Genomic DNA, 20367 nt, shown 5'->3' on the forward strand with positions numbered 1-20367 from the left:
ATTAAAACTTTGCACCCGGTAAATAGTTGCCTAAGGCTTAACAGTTGTTTTAATTGATTTACTAATTTAAAAAACGGTACCAAGTTGGCGACTGTAAATTTAACTAAAAATTGTCTCAACGTGCACTGTTTGGGTTTGAATTCCCTTAGTTTGGCTAGACTACTATCACAGGCCAATTAATTAAGGCCAGTAGCCGCTGTGGCTAGTAACGAGGTTTGCTTTCTGTTCCGTGCGTGCCGCGCATGCACGGAGCCTCTACGACGCACTTGCTCACTTCTTGTGACTAATTAACTTTGTCTTTATGCCTCGTTTGGGAATTATTTTCCGTAGTCGAGCCCCCGGGGTTTCTTGTCCTGATGTTTAATTCAGTTAATTGAGGTCACGCCCGGGGCGCTGACTTGACTCAATCCGGCTGGGCAACGGGTGCTCTCCGAAAACGGGATATGGTACTGGCGGTGTGGAGCATGGGCTTAACGGCAATGGTCGGTACGATGTCAAAAAAATTTCCAGTATATTTTTTAGAGGTGGAAGAAACATAATTTAATTTTCACGCATTTAATTTTTTCATACACAACATTGATATTAACTTTATTTTTGTTATTTAACTTCGCTATTTATTTTATGTGCACTTCACTATTTTTTAAATAAAAAATCGTTGATACATAAACTGAATGTATTTCTTTTTTCGCTAGGCACGACATTGATTGGCCTATTGTATCCAACATCCAACTTATTTTAGAACTTTTCCTATTTGCAAAATATTTGACGGAAGCTCAAATTGTCCATGGCAACTCTATTGATGCTTTCCGTGACTTTTTTAACCTACCAATTTTATTTGATACCTTGTAAATTTTAAAGGGAATTTTTGATAGTGTACATAAGAATGTGAACTTTAGCATTTGAATGACTTTCCCTAAACCTGCCGTCACCCGACCTATGTGAAAGGCCCGGGGGGTACCTGACGGGCGCTACGGGCGTCGAGGTGCTCTTGTTGTCCGGAGGGGCGCCAGGCTAGCGGGCTGCTAGGCCATTGGTGTTGGGTCGTGGGTACTCTGCCCCCGCGTGCCCCGCCAGGTAAACGGCTTGAATCTACCCTGAATGGCTCTCCCTTGACTGTGAAGGCCGCTCGGCTGTGTGGAGGATGGGAGACTCCGGAAAATTAGTGTACACGAGTTGGTGAGAATTACTTTTAATCTATTCCCGCTACAAAACACTCTCACCAACACTTGCCGACGTCTAGCAGTTACACAATTAACACAGAAAAAACATAACACTACGCGACACTAATGGTTACCGCGGCAGTCTCGCGGGACGCGGGTCGATGCTCGCTGGAGACGGCCAGCGCCGAACATTAACGGGTGCAGGGGGGGCTCTATGAGCGGGCTCCTAAATTCGGCGAAACACGTGAGTGATACGATCTGCAGCGCGGTATCACATTGAAGACGGTCGTGATAGGCCCGGTTCCGTAAAATACGCGCCGAGTCGACGTGGGCAGCTATGAATTAATAAGAGGTTTGAATTTAAATATTTAGTATAGAATAAAATAACCACAGAAAGAAAACTTGGATGCTGCCCACGGACACACGTCTGTTCCCGGCACGGAGTGGTTCGAGACTGCCGGACATGGCCGCCTCGCAAGGAAGTGAAACTTTCTCTTCTTTGTGAGTCGGCGTCAAAAAACATATATTAACTTAATTTGCTCTATTATAAGCTAAAAACACGTTCCAGGTGCTCAATTAAAAGGTAGCACCTGGTAATTGTGTGCTTAAGGCTTAAAAACTGTTTTATAGTAGTATTTAATTATTTGAATTGTGGCATCAAGTTGGCGACTGTAAATTTATCAACATATTGTCTCACTGTGAGGTGTTTTAGTTGGATTTCTTCTAATCTGACACGATCATAGTCACGGGCATTTTAATTAAGGCCAGTGGCCGCCATGACTGATAATGAGTTTTGTTGTCTATTGGGGTCACGCACGGGGCGCTCGCCTGACTCAATCCGGCTGGGCAAGGGGCGCGCCGGTCCCGGCGGCACATGACGTGTCGGCGCAGGCGGACGCCGCCTCGGTCGCTGCGTGGGCAGCTGGGCCGGGAGGCGCCGCCGCGGCGCATGAGGTGCTGGCGCAGGCGGACGCCGCCTCGGTCGCTGTGCGGGCAGCTTGGCCGGGAGGCGGCGCCGCGGCGCATGAGGTTCTTGCGCAGGCGGACGCCGCCTTGGTCGCTGCGTGGGCAGCTGGGCCGGGAGGCGGCGCCGCGGCGCATGGAGTGTCAGGCGCAGGCGGATGCCGCCTCGGTCGCTGCGTGGGCAGCTGGGCCAGGAGGCGGCGCCGTGGCGAATGAGGTCCAGGCGCAGGGGGACGCCGCCTCGGTCACTGCGTGGGCAGCTGGGCCGGGAGGCGGCGCCGCGGCGCATGGAGTGTCGGCGCAGGCGGACGCCGCCTCGGTCGCTGCGTGGGCAGCTGGGCCGGGAGGCGGCGCCGTGGCGAATGAGGTCCAGGCGCAGGGGGACGCCGCCTCGGTCACTGCGTGGGCAGCTGGGCCGGGAGGCGGCGCCGTGGCGAATGAGGTGCAGGCGCAGGCGGATGCCGCCTCGGTCGCTGCGTGGGCAGCTGGGCCGGGTGGCGGCGCCGCGGCGCATGGAGTGTCGGCGCAGGCGGACGCCGCCTCGGTCGCTGCGTGGGCAGCTGGGCAAGGTAGCGGCGCCGCGGCGCGTGATGTGTGGGGCGGCGTGACGAGACTGCCCAGGACGTACTCGGCCAAGTGGGCCGGGGGGCAGCGCTCCCGTCGGGGGCGCTCTCACGGGCTACTCCCCTCGTGGCTCGTATGGCCTTGCCGTCCGTAGGGCTGGCGTTCCCGCTCGAGTATGAGCGCCGGGCTGGGTGAGCTCCGCCCCGGGGTGGTGTTCAGGACGAACTCCCGCAGCCTCGCTGGTCTGCGTCGTGTCCGACGGGGACGTCCAGCACCCTCCTCTCGCGGTTGTGTGATGGTGACGCGGAAAGTTGCGTCGGAAAGGGAGGCCGCGTGGCCCCAACTACCTCTGGTCGGGCTCGGGGGCGATTCCTCTTCGTCCTCGTCTGGGTCGGATATGATGGGTTCGGGATCAGGGGTCGCTCTGGCGGGGTCTTCGGAGTATTCCCCCGCGACTCCTGTCACCCGGCACCTGGCGTGGCGGGGCCAGCTCCGTCTCCGCCGGCACGACGTGGTGTGAGTCTCCGTAGATTCCTCGTGCCGCGGGGGCGGCTCGCTCTCGGGGGCCTCACCTCGTGGCGCGGTTTCTGCGGGACAGGGTGCCTCGCCGGGGTTGTGGGGTGCGTCCGCGTCCAGTTCCCCGTCGGAGCATTGCTCATGCTCGTCTGAAGCGTTGTCCTTGGCTTCCTCTCGCTGTTGCTCCAGTCCTCCAGGAGGGAGTGCATCAAGGGGGATGTCTGTTACATCTGCCGTGTCCCCATGTTCGGGTTCGGTCGGGAGTGGTTCCCCGGGGGTTGCCGCCACTCGCAAGTGGTCCCGGTGGATCTTCTGCACGCGGCGGCCGCCTAAGTTCACCATCTTGGACGTCGCCTCCAGGAGCCGCGTCATGGTGTAAGGCCCCTCCCTGCGGGAAGCGAGTCCGGCGCAGTAATTGAGTGGCGCTGCCGACAGGGGTACGCTCGGGAGTACACCCGATCGCCGGCCCGCAGTTGTGCCGGTGGTCGCGCTGTCTAGGGCGTGATTCCCTGACTGTAGCGGGCTTGTCTTGCGCGTGCCGCGTCGTGCTCCTGGGTTCGTCGCTCGTCGCGCTCCTCTGGTTGCTCTCCTGGGTGCGGTACGCCGTGTGTTGCCTGCTCGCCGGGCAGCGGCAGGTTACGCCCCTGGTTCATCTCGGCGGGGGTCATCCCAGTGGCCGCATTCACGCGCCGCCGGACGCAGAACAGTGCGTCGGCGACGTGGCGGTCCCACTGGGTGTGGTCCTCTCCTAGGCGCAGCCGCAGTTGAGTTTTCAGATCCTGATTCCTGCGTTCGGGCGGATTGGCCCTGGGGTGGTATGAGGGTGTGGTGTGGTGGATGATGTGTGCCTCTTGGCACCACCCTCTCCACCGGGCCTCCAGGAACTGGCAGCTGTTGTCCGTCAAGATGGATTTCGGGTAGCCAAACCGAGTGAGGAACTCACGTGTCAAGACTTCGATGATGGTGGCCGATCGTGCATTGCCGCAGGGGTAGTCTTCTGTCCAGCGGGTGAACATGTCGGTCACGACCACTAGGAACCGCTTACCCCGCGGCGAGCGGGGGTACGGCCCCATCACGTCTAGTGCGAGCGTCTGGAACAATGTTGACGGCTGGCGAGGCTGCTGTTGCTGCGTGCCGTCGCCTCTGCGGGCCTTGCGGCGCTGGCAGATCTCGCACTCCCGGACGTAGACCCGGACATCCCGGTTCACCCCCGGCCAGTGGTAGTACCGGCAGACGGCTCTCTGGGTCTGGTCCGAGCCCGGGTGTCCGGCGAGGTCATGATCGTGGTAGAATCGCAGTGTTGCCTCGTGTGCTTCGGGTGGGACGTAGGTCTTCCACTCGTCCTCTTCACCCGGTGGTCTGGTCATGACCCGGTCGTCCCGGAGCTGCCAGGCGGGGTGATCTCCTCTGCGCGCTGTCTCGCGGCACTGGTCGGCGTCCGGCGAGCAGCGCTGGGCTTGAGGACGCGCTGCTCCAGGTCGGCCTCGGTACTGGGAGGGTCTTCGGTCCCTTCTACGCCGAGCGTAAGGCGGGTGCAGGTAGGGTGTCCGTCGGCAGTCGTGCTGGTGTGGGATGGAGGCAAGATTTCGTCCCACTCCTCCTTGTCCAGCACCTCCCGTCTGCCGTCTGGCTCGCGTGAAAGCAGGTCAGGGAACTGATTTTCCGAGCCTGGCACGTGCTCGACCGTAAAGTCGAACGACTGTAGGAGCAGCGCCCAGCGGATCAGCTTCCCCTTCCTCCCCTGCATGCTGTGGTACCAGGTGAGGCAGCGGTTGTCGGTGCGGAGGGTGAAATGCCTGCCCTCCAGGTGTGGACGGTATTTCTTCACGGCCCACACCACCGCCAAGCACTCCTGTTTCTTTGCTATGGTACCGCCTCTCCGCCGCGCCGAACTTCGCGCTGGCGTAGTCCACCACCTGCCGTTCTCTGTGGTCGTTCACCTGGTACATTACGGCTCCGGTTCCCAGGGCGCTGGCGTCCGTCTGGAGGACGAGTGGGCGCTCGGGGTCGATGCGGGCCAGTGTGTGGCACCGGGTGAACGCGCTCTTGACGGCCTCGAATGCCGTCCGGGCGGGTGAGCCCCAGTGGTAGCGGACTTGGGGCGACAACAGGTCCGTCAGAGGCACGATGACTTGTGAAAAATTCGGAATATAGTTCCGGAGCCAGTTCAGCAGCCCGATGAAGTGCTGCAGTTGCTTACAGGTGCGTGGGACTTCTGCCATCGCGATCTGCTGGAGGTGACCTAGTTGGAGGCGGTTCCCCTCTGCGTTGACCACGTGGCCCAGGAAGTCGACCTCGGCGGCTCCGAGATGGCATTTGGCTGGGTTGGCCGTCAGGTGGTTTGTGGCCAACCGCTCCATCACCAAGGCCAGATGGCGGCAGTGGTCCTCTTAGGTGTCTGAGTACACTATGACAACGTCCAGGTATGCTAGGGCGTACTGTCCGATGTAGCCCTCCAGCACACAGGTCATCATGCACTGGAAGGTGGACGGGGCGCACTTTAGGCCGAACGGCATGGCTCTGAACTGGAACCTCCGTCTGTCTGGCACCGTGAACGCCGTCTTCTCCCGGTCCCCGCGTCGTATGGGCACTTGCCAGTACCCGGACTTCAGGTCCAAGGTGCTGAAGACCTGGGCCCTTCCCAAGCCGGCTTCGGCGGCCTCGACGCTAATCTGGGGGGGCGGGGCGCTGACGGTCACTGCATTTAACGGCCGGAAGTCCACCCCGAATCGGCTTGTCTCGTCTTTCTTGTTGGCCAGCACAATGCACGCATTGTACCGGCTGTGGGACGGCTCGATGACTCCGTCGTGCAGCATCTCGTCCACCTGCTCCCGGATGATTCGCTGCTCGCGAAACCCGTAGCCGTGGGGCGGTTCAAACACTGGGTCATCAGTCAGGGTGGGGATGCAGTGTTCGGTGACGGTGGTCCGCCTCAAGGTTCCGTCCACGGCAAACACTTCGGGTCGGGCGGCGAGGACCTTGTTTACCTCAGCCTGGTAGGAGGGGGGGACGTCGTGGCGCACGTCCGCCAGGGTCAGCACCGCGTCCTGTCGGGGGGGCGTCTGTCCTAGTGCGTACACCACGTACCTCTCGGCTCTTCCCAAGTTTTAGGGGGGGGGGGGCGGTCCTAGCTCCAAGACCGCATCTTGCTAGTCTAACCAGGGGAGTCCTAGCTCCACCTCCTCACACAAGTCTTGCACGACTACTGCCACACACTACTGTTTAATTCCTGCGTACTCACCACGATCTCAGCATGCCCCAGCATCCGCCCGGTGTATGTGGTGGTAGCCAGGCGCACCTCGCCGCTGCCCAGACGCATTGCGCCTGCGGGCACGAACGCGGGGCGTACGAACACGTCGCTTGCTCCCGTGTCGACGAGCGCGGCAGCTGGCCGGCCGTTCACCTCCACGGGGATGCGGAACAGGTTGTCCCGCGGGCGGCCCAGCTGTCCCAAGGTTTGGTGGGCGCGCACCCCGCCAGGCGCGGGGTTGATGGTCTGTGCGGGGGGAGGGAGCTTTAATCTCGGTCCCCCCGGGGGCCGTTTACCGACTGGGTTGGGCTGGTGCACTGTGGCGGAGGTGGTACCACGTGCGTCACCTGGCGCGGCGGTGTGGCGGGTCGCGCTGCCAGGAATCCCCGCGGGCACTCACTGTGCCAGTGACGTTAACCACGCGGGCATCCCAAGCGACACAGGGGGACTTGCTCTCGTGCTCCGGCGTCCCGCGGTCGCTCCGCTCGCCAAGTTGGCGGCGCCTCGATGGCTCGTAGTCCTCGGTGTTGGTGTGAGGGTGAGTCCTGTAGTGCAGTGTTCCGCCGGGCTTCTGGTGGGCTGTCACCCCCTCGGGTGTTCGTGGTCAGGCCGCGCTTGCAGGCTCTCTGGAAGTTGCGTTCCGTCTCGCGTGCTTCCTGCACGTACTCCGCTACACTGCCGGTGTGGCAGCGATGCAGAAAGGGCTGCAGCTCGTCCCTCACTAAGCGAATGATGATGGGCAGTGCCCCGGACAGGTGGGTGCCGGGCGAGATGCGGCGAAATAATTGGAGTTTAGTGGCGATGAACGCCTCCATGCCTCGCTGTCCTTCTGCCGAGCCCCATAGAATGAGGCTGAACACTCGACGAGGGGCGATCCTGTGTCGAACCTGTGTCGGAACGTGTCCGTGAACTCGCCCCATGGCATGGCAAACTGGTCCCACATGTTCCACCAGCTCCGAGCGGTCCCTCGCAGCTGCTCGCTGACCCGCTCTGTCCACTCCGATTGGTGCGTCCGGCACCCGGTCAGGTGTGCCTCGCACTGCGTCAGGAATTCCCCTGGGTCCTCGTGCGGGGCTCCGGCGAACTCTGGCAGAGTCGCTCTGCGGGGCAGCAGGGCTCGTGCCAGGTCTTCCAGGCCGAGCCACAAGCACTTGGCCTCGGTGATGTCCAGCGCGTGCATCGCGTGGCCAGGGTACGAGCTCCAGTCGCTGGCGTGGGCGGTTGGGGGGGCGGTGATGGCCGGGGTGGTACGGCTCGGTAGGGGTGTGTGGTCCACCGGTGGTGTTCGCGCCTGTAATTCCGTCTCCTTGCTGTCGTGCCACGGTTCTATGAGCGCTTCGACCTTGATTGCCGGCATGTTGTAATCCGGTGCGCATTTACATGTCTGTGAAGGGTTCGCTTTCCCCGTTACCAGGTCCCTGCCCTATGGCCAGTAGCATACTCGACAGGTGTTCATCTTGAGTCTGTCTGCCATTGCGTCGCGCGGCGCGTCGGTGTTGACAGTCACTTTGTGCGCGCACGTGGCTCTGTTTACAAACAGACTCCTGGCGAATGAAGAGCGGTGAGGGGGGTTGGCGCGCGCTCTGATTCGGGCCGCTGGCCGAGAGGCGCCCGGACAGCCGCACAAAAGGGAGAGCCGAGACTGGCCACTGCGAAGGGTGGATGCGGATAGCCGTGTGTAGTGGCGACCGAGAGCCCCCGGACAGCTGCACAAAGCGGAGAGCGCGAGGATGTGACGTTGATTGGGGGGGGGGGGGGTGTTGTGCGGGCGAGGATGTTCGCTGAAGGCCCAAAGGGGAGGGGTGGGGGTGAAAGTGAAAGTTGGCGAGGGTCGGCGCGGGCGGTGACGTGCGCTTCCGGGTGGTCCATTTGTCGCTGCTCCTCTGTGCGCCAAATTCCACAGCGCGAGTCCAAAATGGCCATCTTCTGTCCCCTTTGTCTGATCTTGCTGCGTTTTTGTGATGTTCGGCTGTAGTTATGCCCCACATTGGGTGCCATTTGCCGTCACCCGACCTATGTGAAAGGCCCGGGGGGTACCTGACGGGCGCTACGGGCGTCGAGGTGCTCTTGTTGTCCGGAGGGGCGCCAGGCTAGCGGGCTTCTAGGCCGTTGGTGTTGGGTCGTGGGTACTCTGCCCCCGCGTGCCCCGCCAGGTACACGGCTTGAATCTACCCTGAACGGCTCTCCCTTGACTGTGAAGGCCGCTCGGCCGTGTGGAGGACGGGAGACTCCGGAAAATTAGTGTACACGAGTTGGTGAGAATTACCTTTAATCTATTCCCGCTACAAAACTCTCACCAACACTTGGCGACGTCTAGCCGTTACACAATTAACACAGAAAAAACATAACACTACGCGACACTAATGGTTACCGCGGCATTCTCGCGGGACCGGGTCGATGCTCGCTGGAGACGGCCAGCGCCGAACATTAACGGGTGCAGGGGGGGCTCTATAAGCGGGCTCCTAAATTCGGCGAAACACTTACGTGAGTGATACGATCTGCAGCACGGTATCACGTTGAAGACGGTTAGGATTGGCCCGGTTCCGTAAAATACGCGCCGAGTCGACGTGGGTAGCTATGAATTAATAAGAGGTTTGAATTTAAATATTTAGTATAAAATAAAATAACCACAGAAAGAAAACTTGGATGCTGCCCACGGACACACGCCTGTTCCCGGCGCGGAGTGGTTCGAGACTGCCGGACATGGCCGCCTCGCAAGGAAGTGAAACTTCTCTTCTTTGTGAGTCGGCATCAAAAAACTTATATTAACTTAATTTGCTCTATTATAAGCTAAAAACACTTTCCAGGTGCTCAATTAAAAGGTTGCACCTGGTAATTGTGTGCTTAAGGCTTAACAACTGTTTTATAGTAGTATTTAATTATTTGAATTGTGGCATCAAGTTGGCGACTGTAAATTTATCAACATATTGTCTCACTGTGAGGTGTTTTAGTTGGATTTCTTCTAATCTGACACGATCATAGTCACGGGCATTTTAATTAAGGCCAGTGGCCGTGGTGACTGTTAATGAGGTTTGTTGTCTATTGGGGTCACGCCCGGGGCGCTCGCCTGACTCAATCCGCCTGGGCAAGGGGTGCTCTCCGAAAACAGGATACGGTACTGGCGGTGCGGAGCACGGTCTTAAAGGCCATGGTCGGTACGACGTGAAACCATTATGCGAATAACATTTTAATATTTGTAGTCTCCTTAGCATACTGTAAAAATTAAAATAATAAAGGACCATAAACATTATAAACAAAGATTACAGTATTGTTAAAAAAAATGTTTTGAATAATTATTTTTTGTTTGTTATATTGGTGTACAGGAGGAGGAAAAAAAAGTTCAAAACAATATAATGTATATAGTCTTTGAGTCAATGTGACTTCACGGCATCCATATAGTGTTGGTTATAAAATTTTGAATCTAGGAAAATAACGGATGTTCTAATGTGATACTGAAGAATCGTGATCACAATTTAATGTTGAAATTACGGATTAGTGAGATGACTTACAAATACTGCACGAAGTGCAACACGTTCCTGAAAAACATACGAATTGAAAATGTTAGTCAATGTTTACTTCAACGCAGTAAGTATTTAATTTTTCTTGAAACCTGTTTGATTTTAACCTCTTCATTTTAAATGTTCTCCCATGATTAGCCCAAAATAACATTTTTGATCTATGCACTCCTACATTCTAAGGAATTTGATAGTGGAGAAGGCTATGAAACGAGCTCTCATGACGATCACGGGATATTATGTCAAACGTAGTGTGTGCTAAAAGTATTTTTGTAGTTTATAGTAGTAAATATTTCATAAAGAGTTTTTTTTGGTTTACGTAACTATCACCCCGTACAAATTTATATTATGTGTAATTATGTATTATGGGCATTGATGTAAAAGTAACATCGCGTATCCAAGTTTATCCCTTGATCATTTTGAAATATATTGATCCTGTGGTACGTGATGCCTGCTGTTTTAATTTAGTTCTTGAAAAGCTCCTGAACATAATTAGTGATAGACAATGAATTTTGATTGTTAATTGAATACTAAAAAAACAAATTTCTGCAAGACCTGACATAATTGTTTGTATTGTGATATTCAAGTCTTTGTTTGGCCGATATGTACAGGTTCATGCCATCATAAATACATGATACGGAACTTATTTCTAAAATTATGGCTACTTTACCTGGCATCCTGCTGTGGTTGTAGCATGAAAGGTGTTTTTAACTTGTTTATGTGTAATGTGTCGAGTGTCACTTGTTGCTGTGCAGATGATGTGTTGTCGAGTGAAGTTGACAGCGTGTGTTCGTGTGTTGTGACCGCAGGCTTCGCGAGCACCCGGCCGACCAATGCAGCGACCGAGGGGCGGCGCAGCGAGCTGTTCTCGCGGGAGCAGAGGCGGCAGTATGAAGCAGTGGGGCGAATAGAGAAGATCGAGGTGACATGCACGGGAGGGCCGGAGGATGCCAAGCTGCTCATGAACAAGAACATTTCGACGCCCCACGACTGCGCGCAACGTGAGTTTCAGTTCGCCACTAGCAACTCCCCTTTCGCACACGCTTTCCACTGTCGAATTAGTTAGGGAGAGTTGAAATTAATTTGTTAGTTTTGCTCCACCATACTTGGTTGAAGACTTACCTTATTCTTGCAGGCCCATTTTGTGATAAAGTCATGAGTGTTATTTTGATATGATGGATTTGCTAAAAATGTTATCCAACTTTCAGGTTATGAGGCATTTTTCTGATGAAAGGGTTGTGGAATTTATCTGTTAACTTGTGGATTGTGTGTTCAAGCCAGAATTTTTGCATGGGTTTAACTTTGAGTTAGGTTACTTAATAACACTTTTTTTTTAACTAAGATTTAACAGAAAAACTGAATACATATGTACTTGGAAAACATCTATTCACTAACAAACACACACAAATGCCAATAATATACATTGTCTGCCATTGAAGTGAAAGGCTTATTCGATCAGTGATAATTTGGTCATAGCTCTTATATTAGTGTCAGGTAAGGTAGGGTTATGCACAGAGGCTTTGGACAGGACAAACAAGATTATATGTATTGACTTTTAATCGCTTGGTTGCTAATTTAGACCTTTTAAATTTTAGTAATATTTGGGGTTGGGGTGAAACGCGCGACCTTCACATAAGCATGACGTGGTGTATATCATGACCACTAACATTCCTTCAGCGTACCAGTCTCCTACTTTGCTTGTGATGTAGCTTGTTCTACTTGTGACGTGAGTAGACCCTTTTCCTTGTTGGGTAGGTGGAAGGTGATTGCCAGAGCTGTCACACGAGACACACAAACACCGCCGGCAGCAGTCACAATGCTAGGGGGGGTGAGGGTCGAACATCTGGGAGCTGCACGGAAAATCGTGCTGACAGGTGTAATTGATTTTTAACAATGTAACTAGCTCTCTTTCCTGGGAGAAAAAAAAGGGCAACTAGCTAGATACGGAGGATGTTATTTGTGGTCCCAAACAACTGCGTTAAATCTTGATTTTAACATAATCTAATTGAAGAAGAAAATTCATTGGAATCTTCAAAGTTTTTTAAGTTTCCCAAATACAAAGTTGAAGAAAATTAATCTTTGATTCAACTTCGACTTTCCAAAGCTTTGCACACTCCTAGAAATTTCCCAGTGATTGTAATTTGAAGGAAAATTGTCATGCTCCAGTCTGCCACCACCCAGACTGTGAAACATTTTTTTTTTTTTTTCACATAGTGTTTTTGTCCATATGCAAGGTTACGTTTGAAATAAAGAAAGTAGTGAGAAAAAAAGAAAATGGTGGAGGCTGGCTGGATTTCCTTTATTTCATTCAGAAATTTGCAAAATATTTAAACTTTTTGAAAAAGAAAAAATAGTCAGGGAAATTTGTAATTTTGGTCGAGGAAAGCCAGGAAAAAGTCACAGGATGTTTATTACAGATAGTTTTTGTGAACACCCTGGTGAAGCACGTTGGGTCCCATGCTTATAAAGTAAAAATGAGTGCTCATTGATCATGTTTTTAACATTGGCTATAATTACTTTTCTCCTCCATCTTCAGCCTTCAAAATCTATTTGGAAAATGGAGGGCGATAGTCTTTGGTTTCCATAACATTTAATAAATAAAGCACAACCATAATAACTGGGAAAAGAATGTTATTACTTACAAATAAAGCTTGTAAATGCTGAAGTATTAACTGAGAATAAGTAGTAGGTAATTGAAGAGAGATGCAGATCTGTCTCAGATGATGGTCCAGCGGTCGGCGCTGGCCCAGGTGGACCAGGGCGCCCTGTGGGACATGCACCGCCCGCTGGAGTCCCCCTGCCAGCTGCGGCTGCTGAGCCTCAGGGACCCGGACCCCCGCCACGTGAACAAGGCCTTCTGGCGGACGTGCTGCTTCCTGCTGGGCGCGGTGGCCGAGCGCCTCTTCAAGGACGACGTGCGTGCGCTGCTGCACAGCTTCCCCTCCCCCAGCGGTGCGTGCCCTCCCAGTTTATACTCCGTACCAGTTCAGGAACCATAGTTAGCAGGGTGAATCCCTGTTTCAGGTAAATGCTGCCAAGTGTTTTGTCTTTTACAGATGTTGAGAATGTAGGAATTTTTATCAGGGTGGTATCTTTATTACAAGAAATAAAACAATCAAAATTCCTACATAAATTCTTTACATTAACACTCACCTATAAGTAGGGGTAGTCAAATTTCGTTAATGACGAAATCGCGAAATTTAAAAAAAATTACTTGCACATGAAGTGTAATACAAATAACCTTACTTGGTAGTGATAAGACGTTAATATACTGCATTTCGTTTTAACGAAATTTGCTGTGATGCGCGAAATCCGTAGTTTTTCACGAAATATGACGAAATCGCGATATTCGCGCGAAATTAACATTTTTTATCGCGAAAAATCACGTTGAAACATTCTGGAACCTGCACAAAACGTTTATTATTCCAAGAGGTTATATGTGAGACGCCATCTTTGCTTTTGTTTTTCTCTAGCACCCATAGAGTAGAGTGTAGCAATAAACATTATCACTTAGCTACTGGTGGACAAATCACAGATGGCGTTGGTAGTTACGAGTGTCGAAATGTTCTATGATTTTGTTTTCACGAGTGTGTGTCTGTCGAGTTTAAGTTCTTTATTTCCGAGTGGATGCAATATGTCTCTCTTCCGCATCTATGATCGTTTTCCGTTAAAGTTTTTGTGTCATTTTGGTCATATTACCATGGTCACTGGATAAACATATAAAATGCCGAAAGTTGTGTTTTCAAAAGAGCTAAAGAATATGATGACAAAGGATTTTACGTGTTCAGTAAAGAAAAAGGCATCATGATGTGCAAGTTCTGTAATGTGCAAGTCGATTGGAAAATAAAATACACATGTGAAAAACACTACTGTAAATTTCGAGCATCGCACTGGAACTCTGGAACTAAGCGTCAAGTTACTCTAGAACCATATATTTCACGAATGAAAATTATTACATCCAGACGTACGCCTACTCAGTCTCCGTCGTCGCATACGTTCCTACGAGACGTAATAGGCCATAAAACGGCAAAAATTACATTATTTTGCCGACCGCAAATGCGTCTGGTGACGCAATCGTCGATAGGCCTTAACTCAATCTTTGTTCCTTTCTCTGAATCGGCCAAACGCAGTCCAGAAAAATAGCGTCACTTCCATATTAGCCAATCAAATCATAACTGTCAAAATGCTAATTGTTGTATATGGGCGTCCTAGCCGAGGCGACTATTTATTTTCGTAGTTGTCACGGCAATGCACAAAAATAAATGCCGGCCAAGAGTGCCAACATATACATGAACAAATACCGCACACGCAGTTGAGGCGGTGAAAAACGTAAACAAATAAAAAAAACAATACTCTGTAATGTTGAATAAGTACAGTGTTTTGGTGGGGACTAGTTTGCAGGAAATATATAATAGCTGATTTTCAGAGATAGTCAAAATGGACTTGAGACACTAATGTTTCTGATCAGTTTCCGATTTTTTTTGTATGTAATCTTGAGAATTTTAATTACAAATGCAGCGTGCTAAATTTTAGATGTGCATGTACTTCAAAACAATGTTTTTGATAAAATTTGACCAAATAAAGCAATTATTCCATCAAACATATACATGTGTATAAAATTAAAATGACGAAATAGTTATTTTTTCTAACTAAACAATTTTTTTTTTCACCGAAATTTTGCACCGAAATAACTCTTTTTATTCACTGAAATGGGCCTTTTTTATTTACCATTTTTCATTGGCCCTACCTATAAGTATGTACAACTTTCTCATATATCTGTCTCAAAATTATTCTGTGGTTCACATTACCTTCCAAAACTTAGTAAAACTAGAAATGTGAAGAAATCAAATATGTACTATTTTTAAAAAAACCTGTATAATCTTTATTTTTATCAGTATTTTTAACTACTCTACATTCTAACTTTTTTTTATCACATTAAACAGGAAGTAATGTTGCAGTGTGCTGAGGCGCACTGCTTCCGTCACATCTTATTAATTACGTGATGTCTTTTTTTGTTTTCTTTCACCTGTGAGTGCGCCGTCCCTTGAGCGGAGTATTACCCCTCCTTTTCTCCCTCCAGTGTTGACGTCAACGTGTCCCCTCTCTAGGCGCTTGTGGTGCGCGGAAGGATTTTGCTTGTCGCTTGTAACTATGCATGTGTGTGTTCTTACGCCGGACTAATTTCCTTAGAGTATAAAGGGGCTGGGCGCGCTCGCCTCGTTCTTAGATAGTATATAGTTCTAGTGCGAATAGTTTGTCGCGGGTGGTGCGTCCGGTCACCGGTCATGGGTGGGTGAGTGTTGGTGTGTAGTGGCTTGAATTCCCCTTCGCTTACGTTTGGCCGCCACGTTCAAAATTCTAAATTTTTCTTTTTTCATTTATACTAGTTCTTGTCCTCGGCGCCGCCCATGGCCGGGAATCCGGCCCGCTCCCGTCTTAGGAGGATATGTACATTTTGCACTACATTTTGCACGTACCTCGCTTCCTTATATTGTCTGCTTAGGCTCACTATTGAAAATGTGCGCGATGCGCCCAACCCCTGCAGAAACACTGTTCCAATATATACGTTGTTAGAAGTAATTAAAGACACGTTTCTGTGACACTAGTAATATTTACGTATGTACTTTAAAGTCTGTAACCACTGTTGTATAACCGAACTAAATTATACGCCCCACACGCGCGTGTACGAAGTTAGGAGTAGAATTAAGTATTCAATGTTAACCTTAAGGTAGTACTGTTTGACATATAAGACTTCTCGCCCGTGTAGCGAACACATATTGTAAGAGACACGGTTTGACGACTACGGTCACGCTCTACTCAATATTGTACTGTTTAGCTTGTTGTAAACTTTTGTATTCATGGAATACTTATGTATATCTTAATTTTATATACCTCCCTTTTGATGAGTTGGGATCTATTAAAAAGATACTTGAAATCTCTCTTGTATATGAGTAGACTAGTGGTCATCCCTTAATGCACAGTTACCCTTACACCAAGATATACTCTATTTATGCTGATTGATAGCCGTATGCTCCTCCCCGGCAGGTTGGAAAATATCACGACTATACGGGAGGGGTCTGGGATACTTGCTTTAGTAAACGTACATCGTGGTATGTTTCAATGTAAACAGTAAATAAATAAGTTTTAAGTGAAGACATTTCTTCTATTAAATAAATTATAAGGAAAGTATTTACTATATTCCAAATTACGTAGATATATTTAAATTTAAAAAAATATTTATAAACATTCTGTTCTTTAATTGATTCTTGTAATGTTTTAATTACATATTATTTCAATTATTTGTTAGTTTGTTAATTAATTCATTCATTCAATCTTTCAGTTATTCTTTCATTGATTCATTTATTCTTTTATTCATTATTTTATTCATTCAATATTATTATTGATTTGATTTTACTTTACTTTTAAGATCCAGCAGGTCTGTATGTACAAGAAATCAAGAAATTGATTCTTGACTTTCAAGAGCATTTACCTGCTACTTTATAATTTTATAACTTGATGAAATACAGTCCATTAAATCTTAAAATTTATGCCACTTTTTAATGTAATGGGAGATGAAATCAGAAAACGTACAAGTACAAAACCAAATTGCCAAAACCATTGGGAAAAAAAAGCTATTTGAAAAACAATGCACTTACTAATACTAATACACTTTCCTACTCTTAATTCCTGCTCACAAACTGTTGGCCTAAGCATGAGGTCTTCCTGTAGGTGTTCTGAAGGAACAATCCAATTACTTGCAGTGTCAGTGAAACTGTTTTAACGTGAGTAAATACTCGAGGCATTAAATCAGTGGACAGGCAGAGAAGTAAAAAGGTAAGATTCCCTTTTATTTGTGCGGAAAGAAAGCTATTAATAGCTTATCAGTAGGGATAGGAATTTTTCGTGATCGCGATTTTTTCACGAATTCGCGCGAAATTAGTACCAAAACGCGAAATTATTAGGTTTGCACGAAAAAACATCATAACCAACCGAAATCGTGAATTTTTCACATTTCTGATATAATTTCGCTAACCCGCTTAAAACATCTTACCGTTTACGTTTCGTTAGTATATCAACAAATTTTATGCACTCACGTGATGATAAACAATGTACCCAAAGACTAAAAAAGTCAGGTAGACGGCGCACAATGGTAAGAACTAAGAAGAATACCGCACACGTGTATCGGCCATTTTGTATCGTCTGTAAGTGATCTATCGATAGTTAAGACTACACAGTTCCATATAGATGGCGTAGTGTACTAATGCCTTGATCACGACTACGAACGTACAAAGTCATTCAATTATATTTTTCGACGACTTGATATTCCTGCTCTTGCAGTATCTTTGACTCTCGTGGTACGGAAGTAAATATTTGTATTGTGTATACAGACTAAGTAAAACTAGTTTTGTGGAAAAGTATGTATTGTATAGTGTTTTTTATTGTTTTTATTATTGTGGCCAAAATATTGTGTATGTAAAAATGCCGAATAATAGACTTCAGTAAAGATAGTTTTGTGAAGTAAATATATTTTATGCAGTTGATTATTTTATTACCGTAGCGGGAATATTTTGCACGTGATTACAAAATGCCAAATAATAAACTAAGTGCTAGAGACAGGGCATTCCAGTACCAAAAAAACGGCTTCTATTGTACTGATAGCCGCACGGTAATGTGCAAATTTTGTAACTGCCAAGTTGCGTGGGAAAGGAAGGATTCGGTCGACAAACACTTCAAGTCGGCCAAGCACGTGGCTGCTGAACAAGATGGATGTGTTGGTTCCAAACTACAAACTTCAATCGCAACATGCTTCAGCAGTGTTGGGAAAAAAAAGAAAACTGCAGAATACCTGGGAAAGCGAATTACAGAAACCTTTCTGAAAGCAAATATACCGTTGCACAAATTAGAAAATGCCCACATGGCAGAATTCATGAATGAGTTCATTGAAGGTGAGAACCCAATCAATAAAATTATCATAGTGTAGTTTTTTCCCCCAAACAATGATGTGAGGAATTTCTTATTAATTTTGTGGCAATTCTGGTTTTGGTTAAATTGTTTTAGTAATCTCTCATGGTTAGCATATTTCATTAATCATTCTTAAATTAATGACTGTAGTTTGGTTGGAAGAAATGAATCAGGGTCCTAACTGTTATTTGTCTTTTACTGTAATGAACAAATTGGTTCAAGGTAAATATGCTATCTTAGAAAATTTAAACTTTTTGTTATACCGCTGCTAACACAGGATCTAATAGAGGTGTTTTATTGCAGGTGCTCAAGACATCCCATGTGTTAAAGTCTTAAAAGAAAAGTACCTCCCAGCAGTGAAACAAGAAAGAGAGAATACACAGAGGGAGAAAATCAAGGGGAAACAAGTAGCAATACTCTGTGATGAAACAACTGACGCTAGAGGCAGCTGCATTTTTGTTGTTCTCTTCATGATAATAGAAGGCTCAGACAAGACTGAAATTATTGTTGGAAATGTTCATACGCTTGAAACTGCCAATGCGAAAAATTGTTCGAGGGCAATTTTGGATACATTGAAAATGTACAATGTAGACTTTGACAGTGTTCTAGCTCTGGTGTCAGATTCGGCAAAGTATATGGTAAAGTGTTTTGATACTTTGAAAGAAATAATGGCTGATAATGTTGTTGTTGTCCAATGTTGGGCACATAAGCTCAACTTAGTCATAAATGAGCTTGGCAAACATTTGCCTGAACTTCAGCAGACTGTTGCTAAAGTGAAATCATCTTTTTTGAACACGCGCAAGAGGAAGCATTTGTTTCGACAGTTTCTAGATGAGAGGTATCCAGGCCAAGGCATCCCACTTTTTCCTATGCCAGTGCTCACTAGATGGTCGTCCTGGTACGTATCTGTGTGCTACCTTGCAGACAACTTCGACGCTGTTGTTGAGTTTCTAACAAGCAGTGAAATAGTCGGTGTCAACAATGCTGGTGTAGAATTCTTTGCAACAGCATCAGCAGGAGATCTTCAAAGTGTGAAGATTCAGGCAGTTTTTGTGAAAGAGACATGTAAGGATGCAACAGCTAGAGGGTTCTAATTACCCTTGTAGTCACCTGCTGGTTGGTGAACTCCGTAAAGTGGAGCAAGTTCTGCAGCTCTCTTCTACTGGAAGCTTACCACAAGAAACAAAAGTAATTTTGAACTCTTGTGAAAAAACTGTCACCAAAGCAAAAATTACATCAGCATTAGCTAGAGCTGCTTCACATTCTCATACAAAACTTATTTAATTAAAGGCAAGTGATCCAGCTCATTATTTGTATGAGCAACTAAGTGTTTTCGATCCTTCAGAAATTTTGCTGACAAATGTAACACCTGATCTAAGCAAGAAATTACAGAAACTGGTTTTGTTTGCAAACCTTGGTGAAAGTAAAGTACTTGGTTACAAAGAATTACAGTTTCTTGTCAAGAAAAAATTGAGTGAAAGTGCAACTGTTGACATTGTTTCTGTTCTTATGGCTGTGTCAGTTAACAACTCTGACTTTGCTCGTGCTTCCTTGCAGTCAATTTGGTTGCCATGTGCAAATGTAGACTGTGAGAGATTCTTCTCTAACTACAAAAATATTCTCAGCCATCAACGCCACCGCTTAAAACAAGACAACTTGGAATTGTTTAGTGAAATTTATTTTGAGACCTAGTCCTCGATAATCAAGTCTAAGTTTGGAAGAAATTGTTCCTGCTAATGATTATGCTTTTGACATTAAATTTTTGTAAATAAGATATTTCATTGCTTAGCTTCTGTTTTTGTTATTAACTTTTCACATATTTTATAGGATTATAGCAAATAGTGCTCTGATAACTTAATGCAGTGCATATAATGTTAAAATAAAGAAAACGTTTGTTTATAATCACTGGTAAAAGTCATTAAACATCTTTTTGAAAACACCGATTTTTGTGTCGGAAAGTACCAACTTTTTGATTTGAAAGAACCACTTTTTGCCTCTTGAAAACACCGAAATATTCCTATCCCTACTTATCAGGTCATTGAATGCATGTTTGAATTTGAATGTACCTGTAACAGAAAATGAAAGTACAAATCCAAATTGAGACAGTTATAAAAAAAGAACATTTAACTCATAAAAATGTTATTATTTTGAGAAATTACCTGCTAATAGTTAACAATATTATGTAGTTTACAGTGAAAGAGAATTTATATTTAAGCAGTTTATAAACTTTATTATTAAAATCATTTGAAGGCATGTTATTATGTATATGTAACAATTTTTTTTGGGTAGGAAAATAATCTTGTACTTGTAATATCTTAACATTGATTGTGTCTCAGTCTTGTAATGTTTGGTGAAGTATTGTTCTTGTTTCAGTTAAAAGTGGCAGCTTTGTTTATGATGTTGATGTTGGATTGGACGATTGGAAACCCAGTGAGGT

The 20367-nt window shown here is 47.5% G+C and overlaps 1 protein-coding gene across 8 annotated transcripts in view; it reads left to right on the top strand.

Moving 5' to 3' along the window:
• The window catches only part of LOC134533294 (large ribosomal subunit protein mL39), a 191545-nt gene that overhangs the window by 54887 nt on the left and 116291 nt on the right, over positions 1-20367 (top strand). For 3 of the 8 annotated variants that reach the window (XM_063370765.1, XM_063370764.1, XM_063370763.1), the window contains exons 3-5: positions 10778-10969; positions 12678-12920; positions 20304-20365. In XM_063370765.1, coding sequence (XP_063226835.1) covers positions 10778-10969; positions 12678-12920; positions 20304-20365 — 497 coding nt within the window. Of the gene's footprint in view, positions 1-9771; positions 10039-10777; positions 10970-12677; positions 12921-20303; positions 20366-20367 lie in introns of those variants that run through there. The other 5 variants (XM_063370760.1, XM_063370766.1, XR_010075293.1 and 2 more) reach the window with 3 other exon arrangements.

The sequence above is a fragment of the Bacillus rossius genome, chromosome 6 (assembly GCF_032445375.1).
Source record: "Bacillus rossius redtenbacheri isolate Brsri chromosome 6, Brsri_v3, whole genome shotgun sequence".
Lineage (NCBI taxonomy): Eukaryota > Metazoa > Arthropoda > Insecta > Phasmatodea > Bacillidae > Bacillus > Bacillus rossius.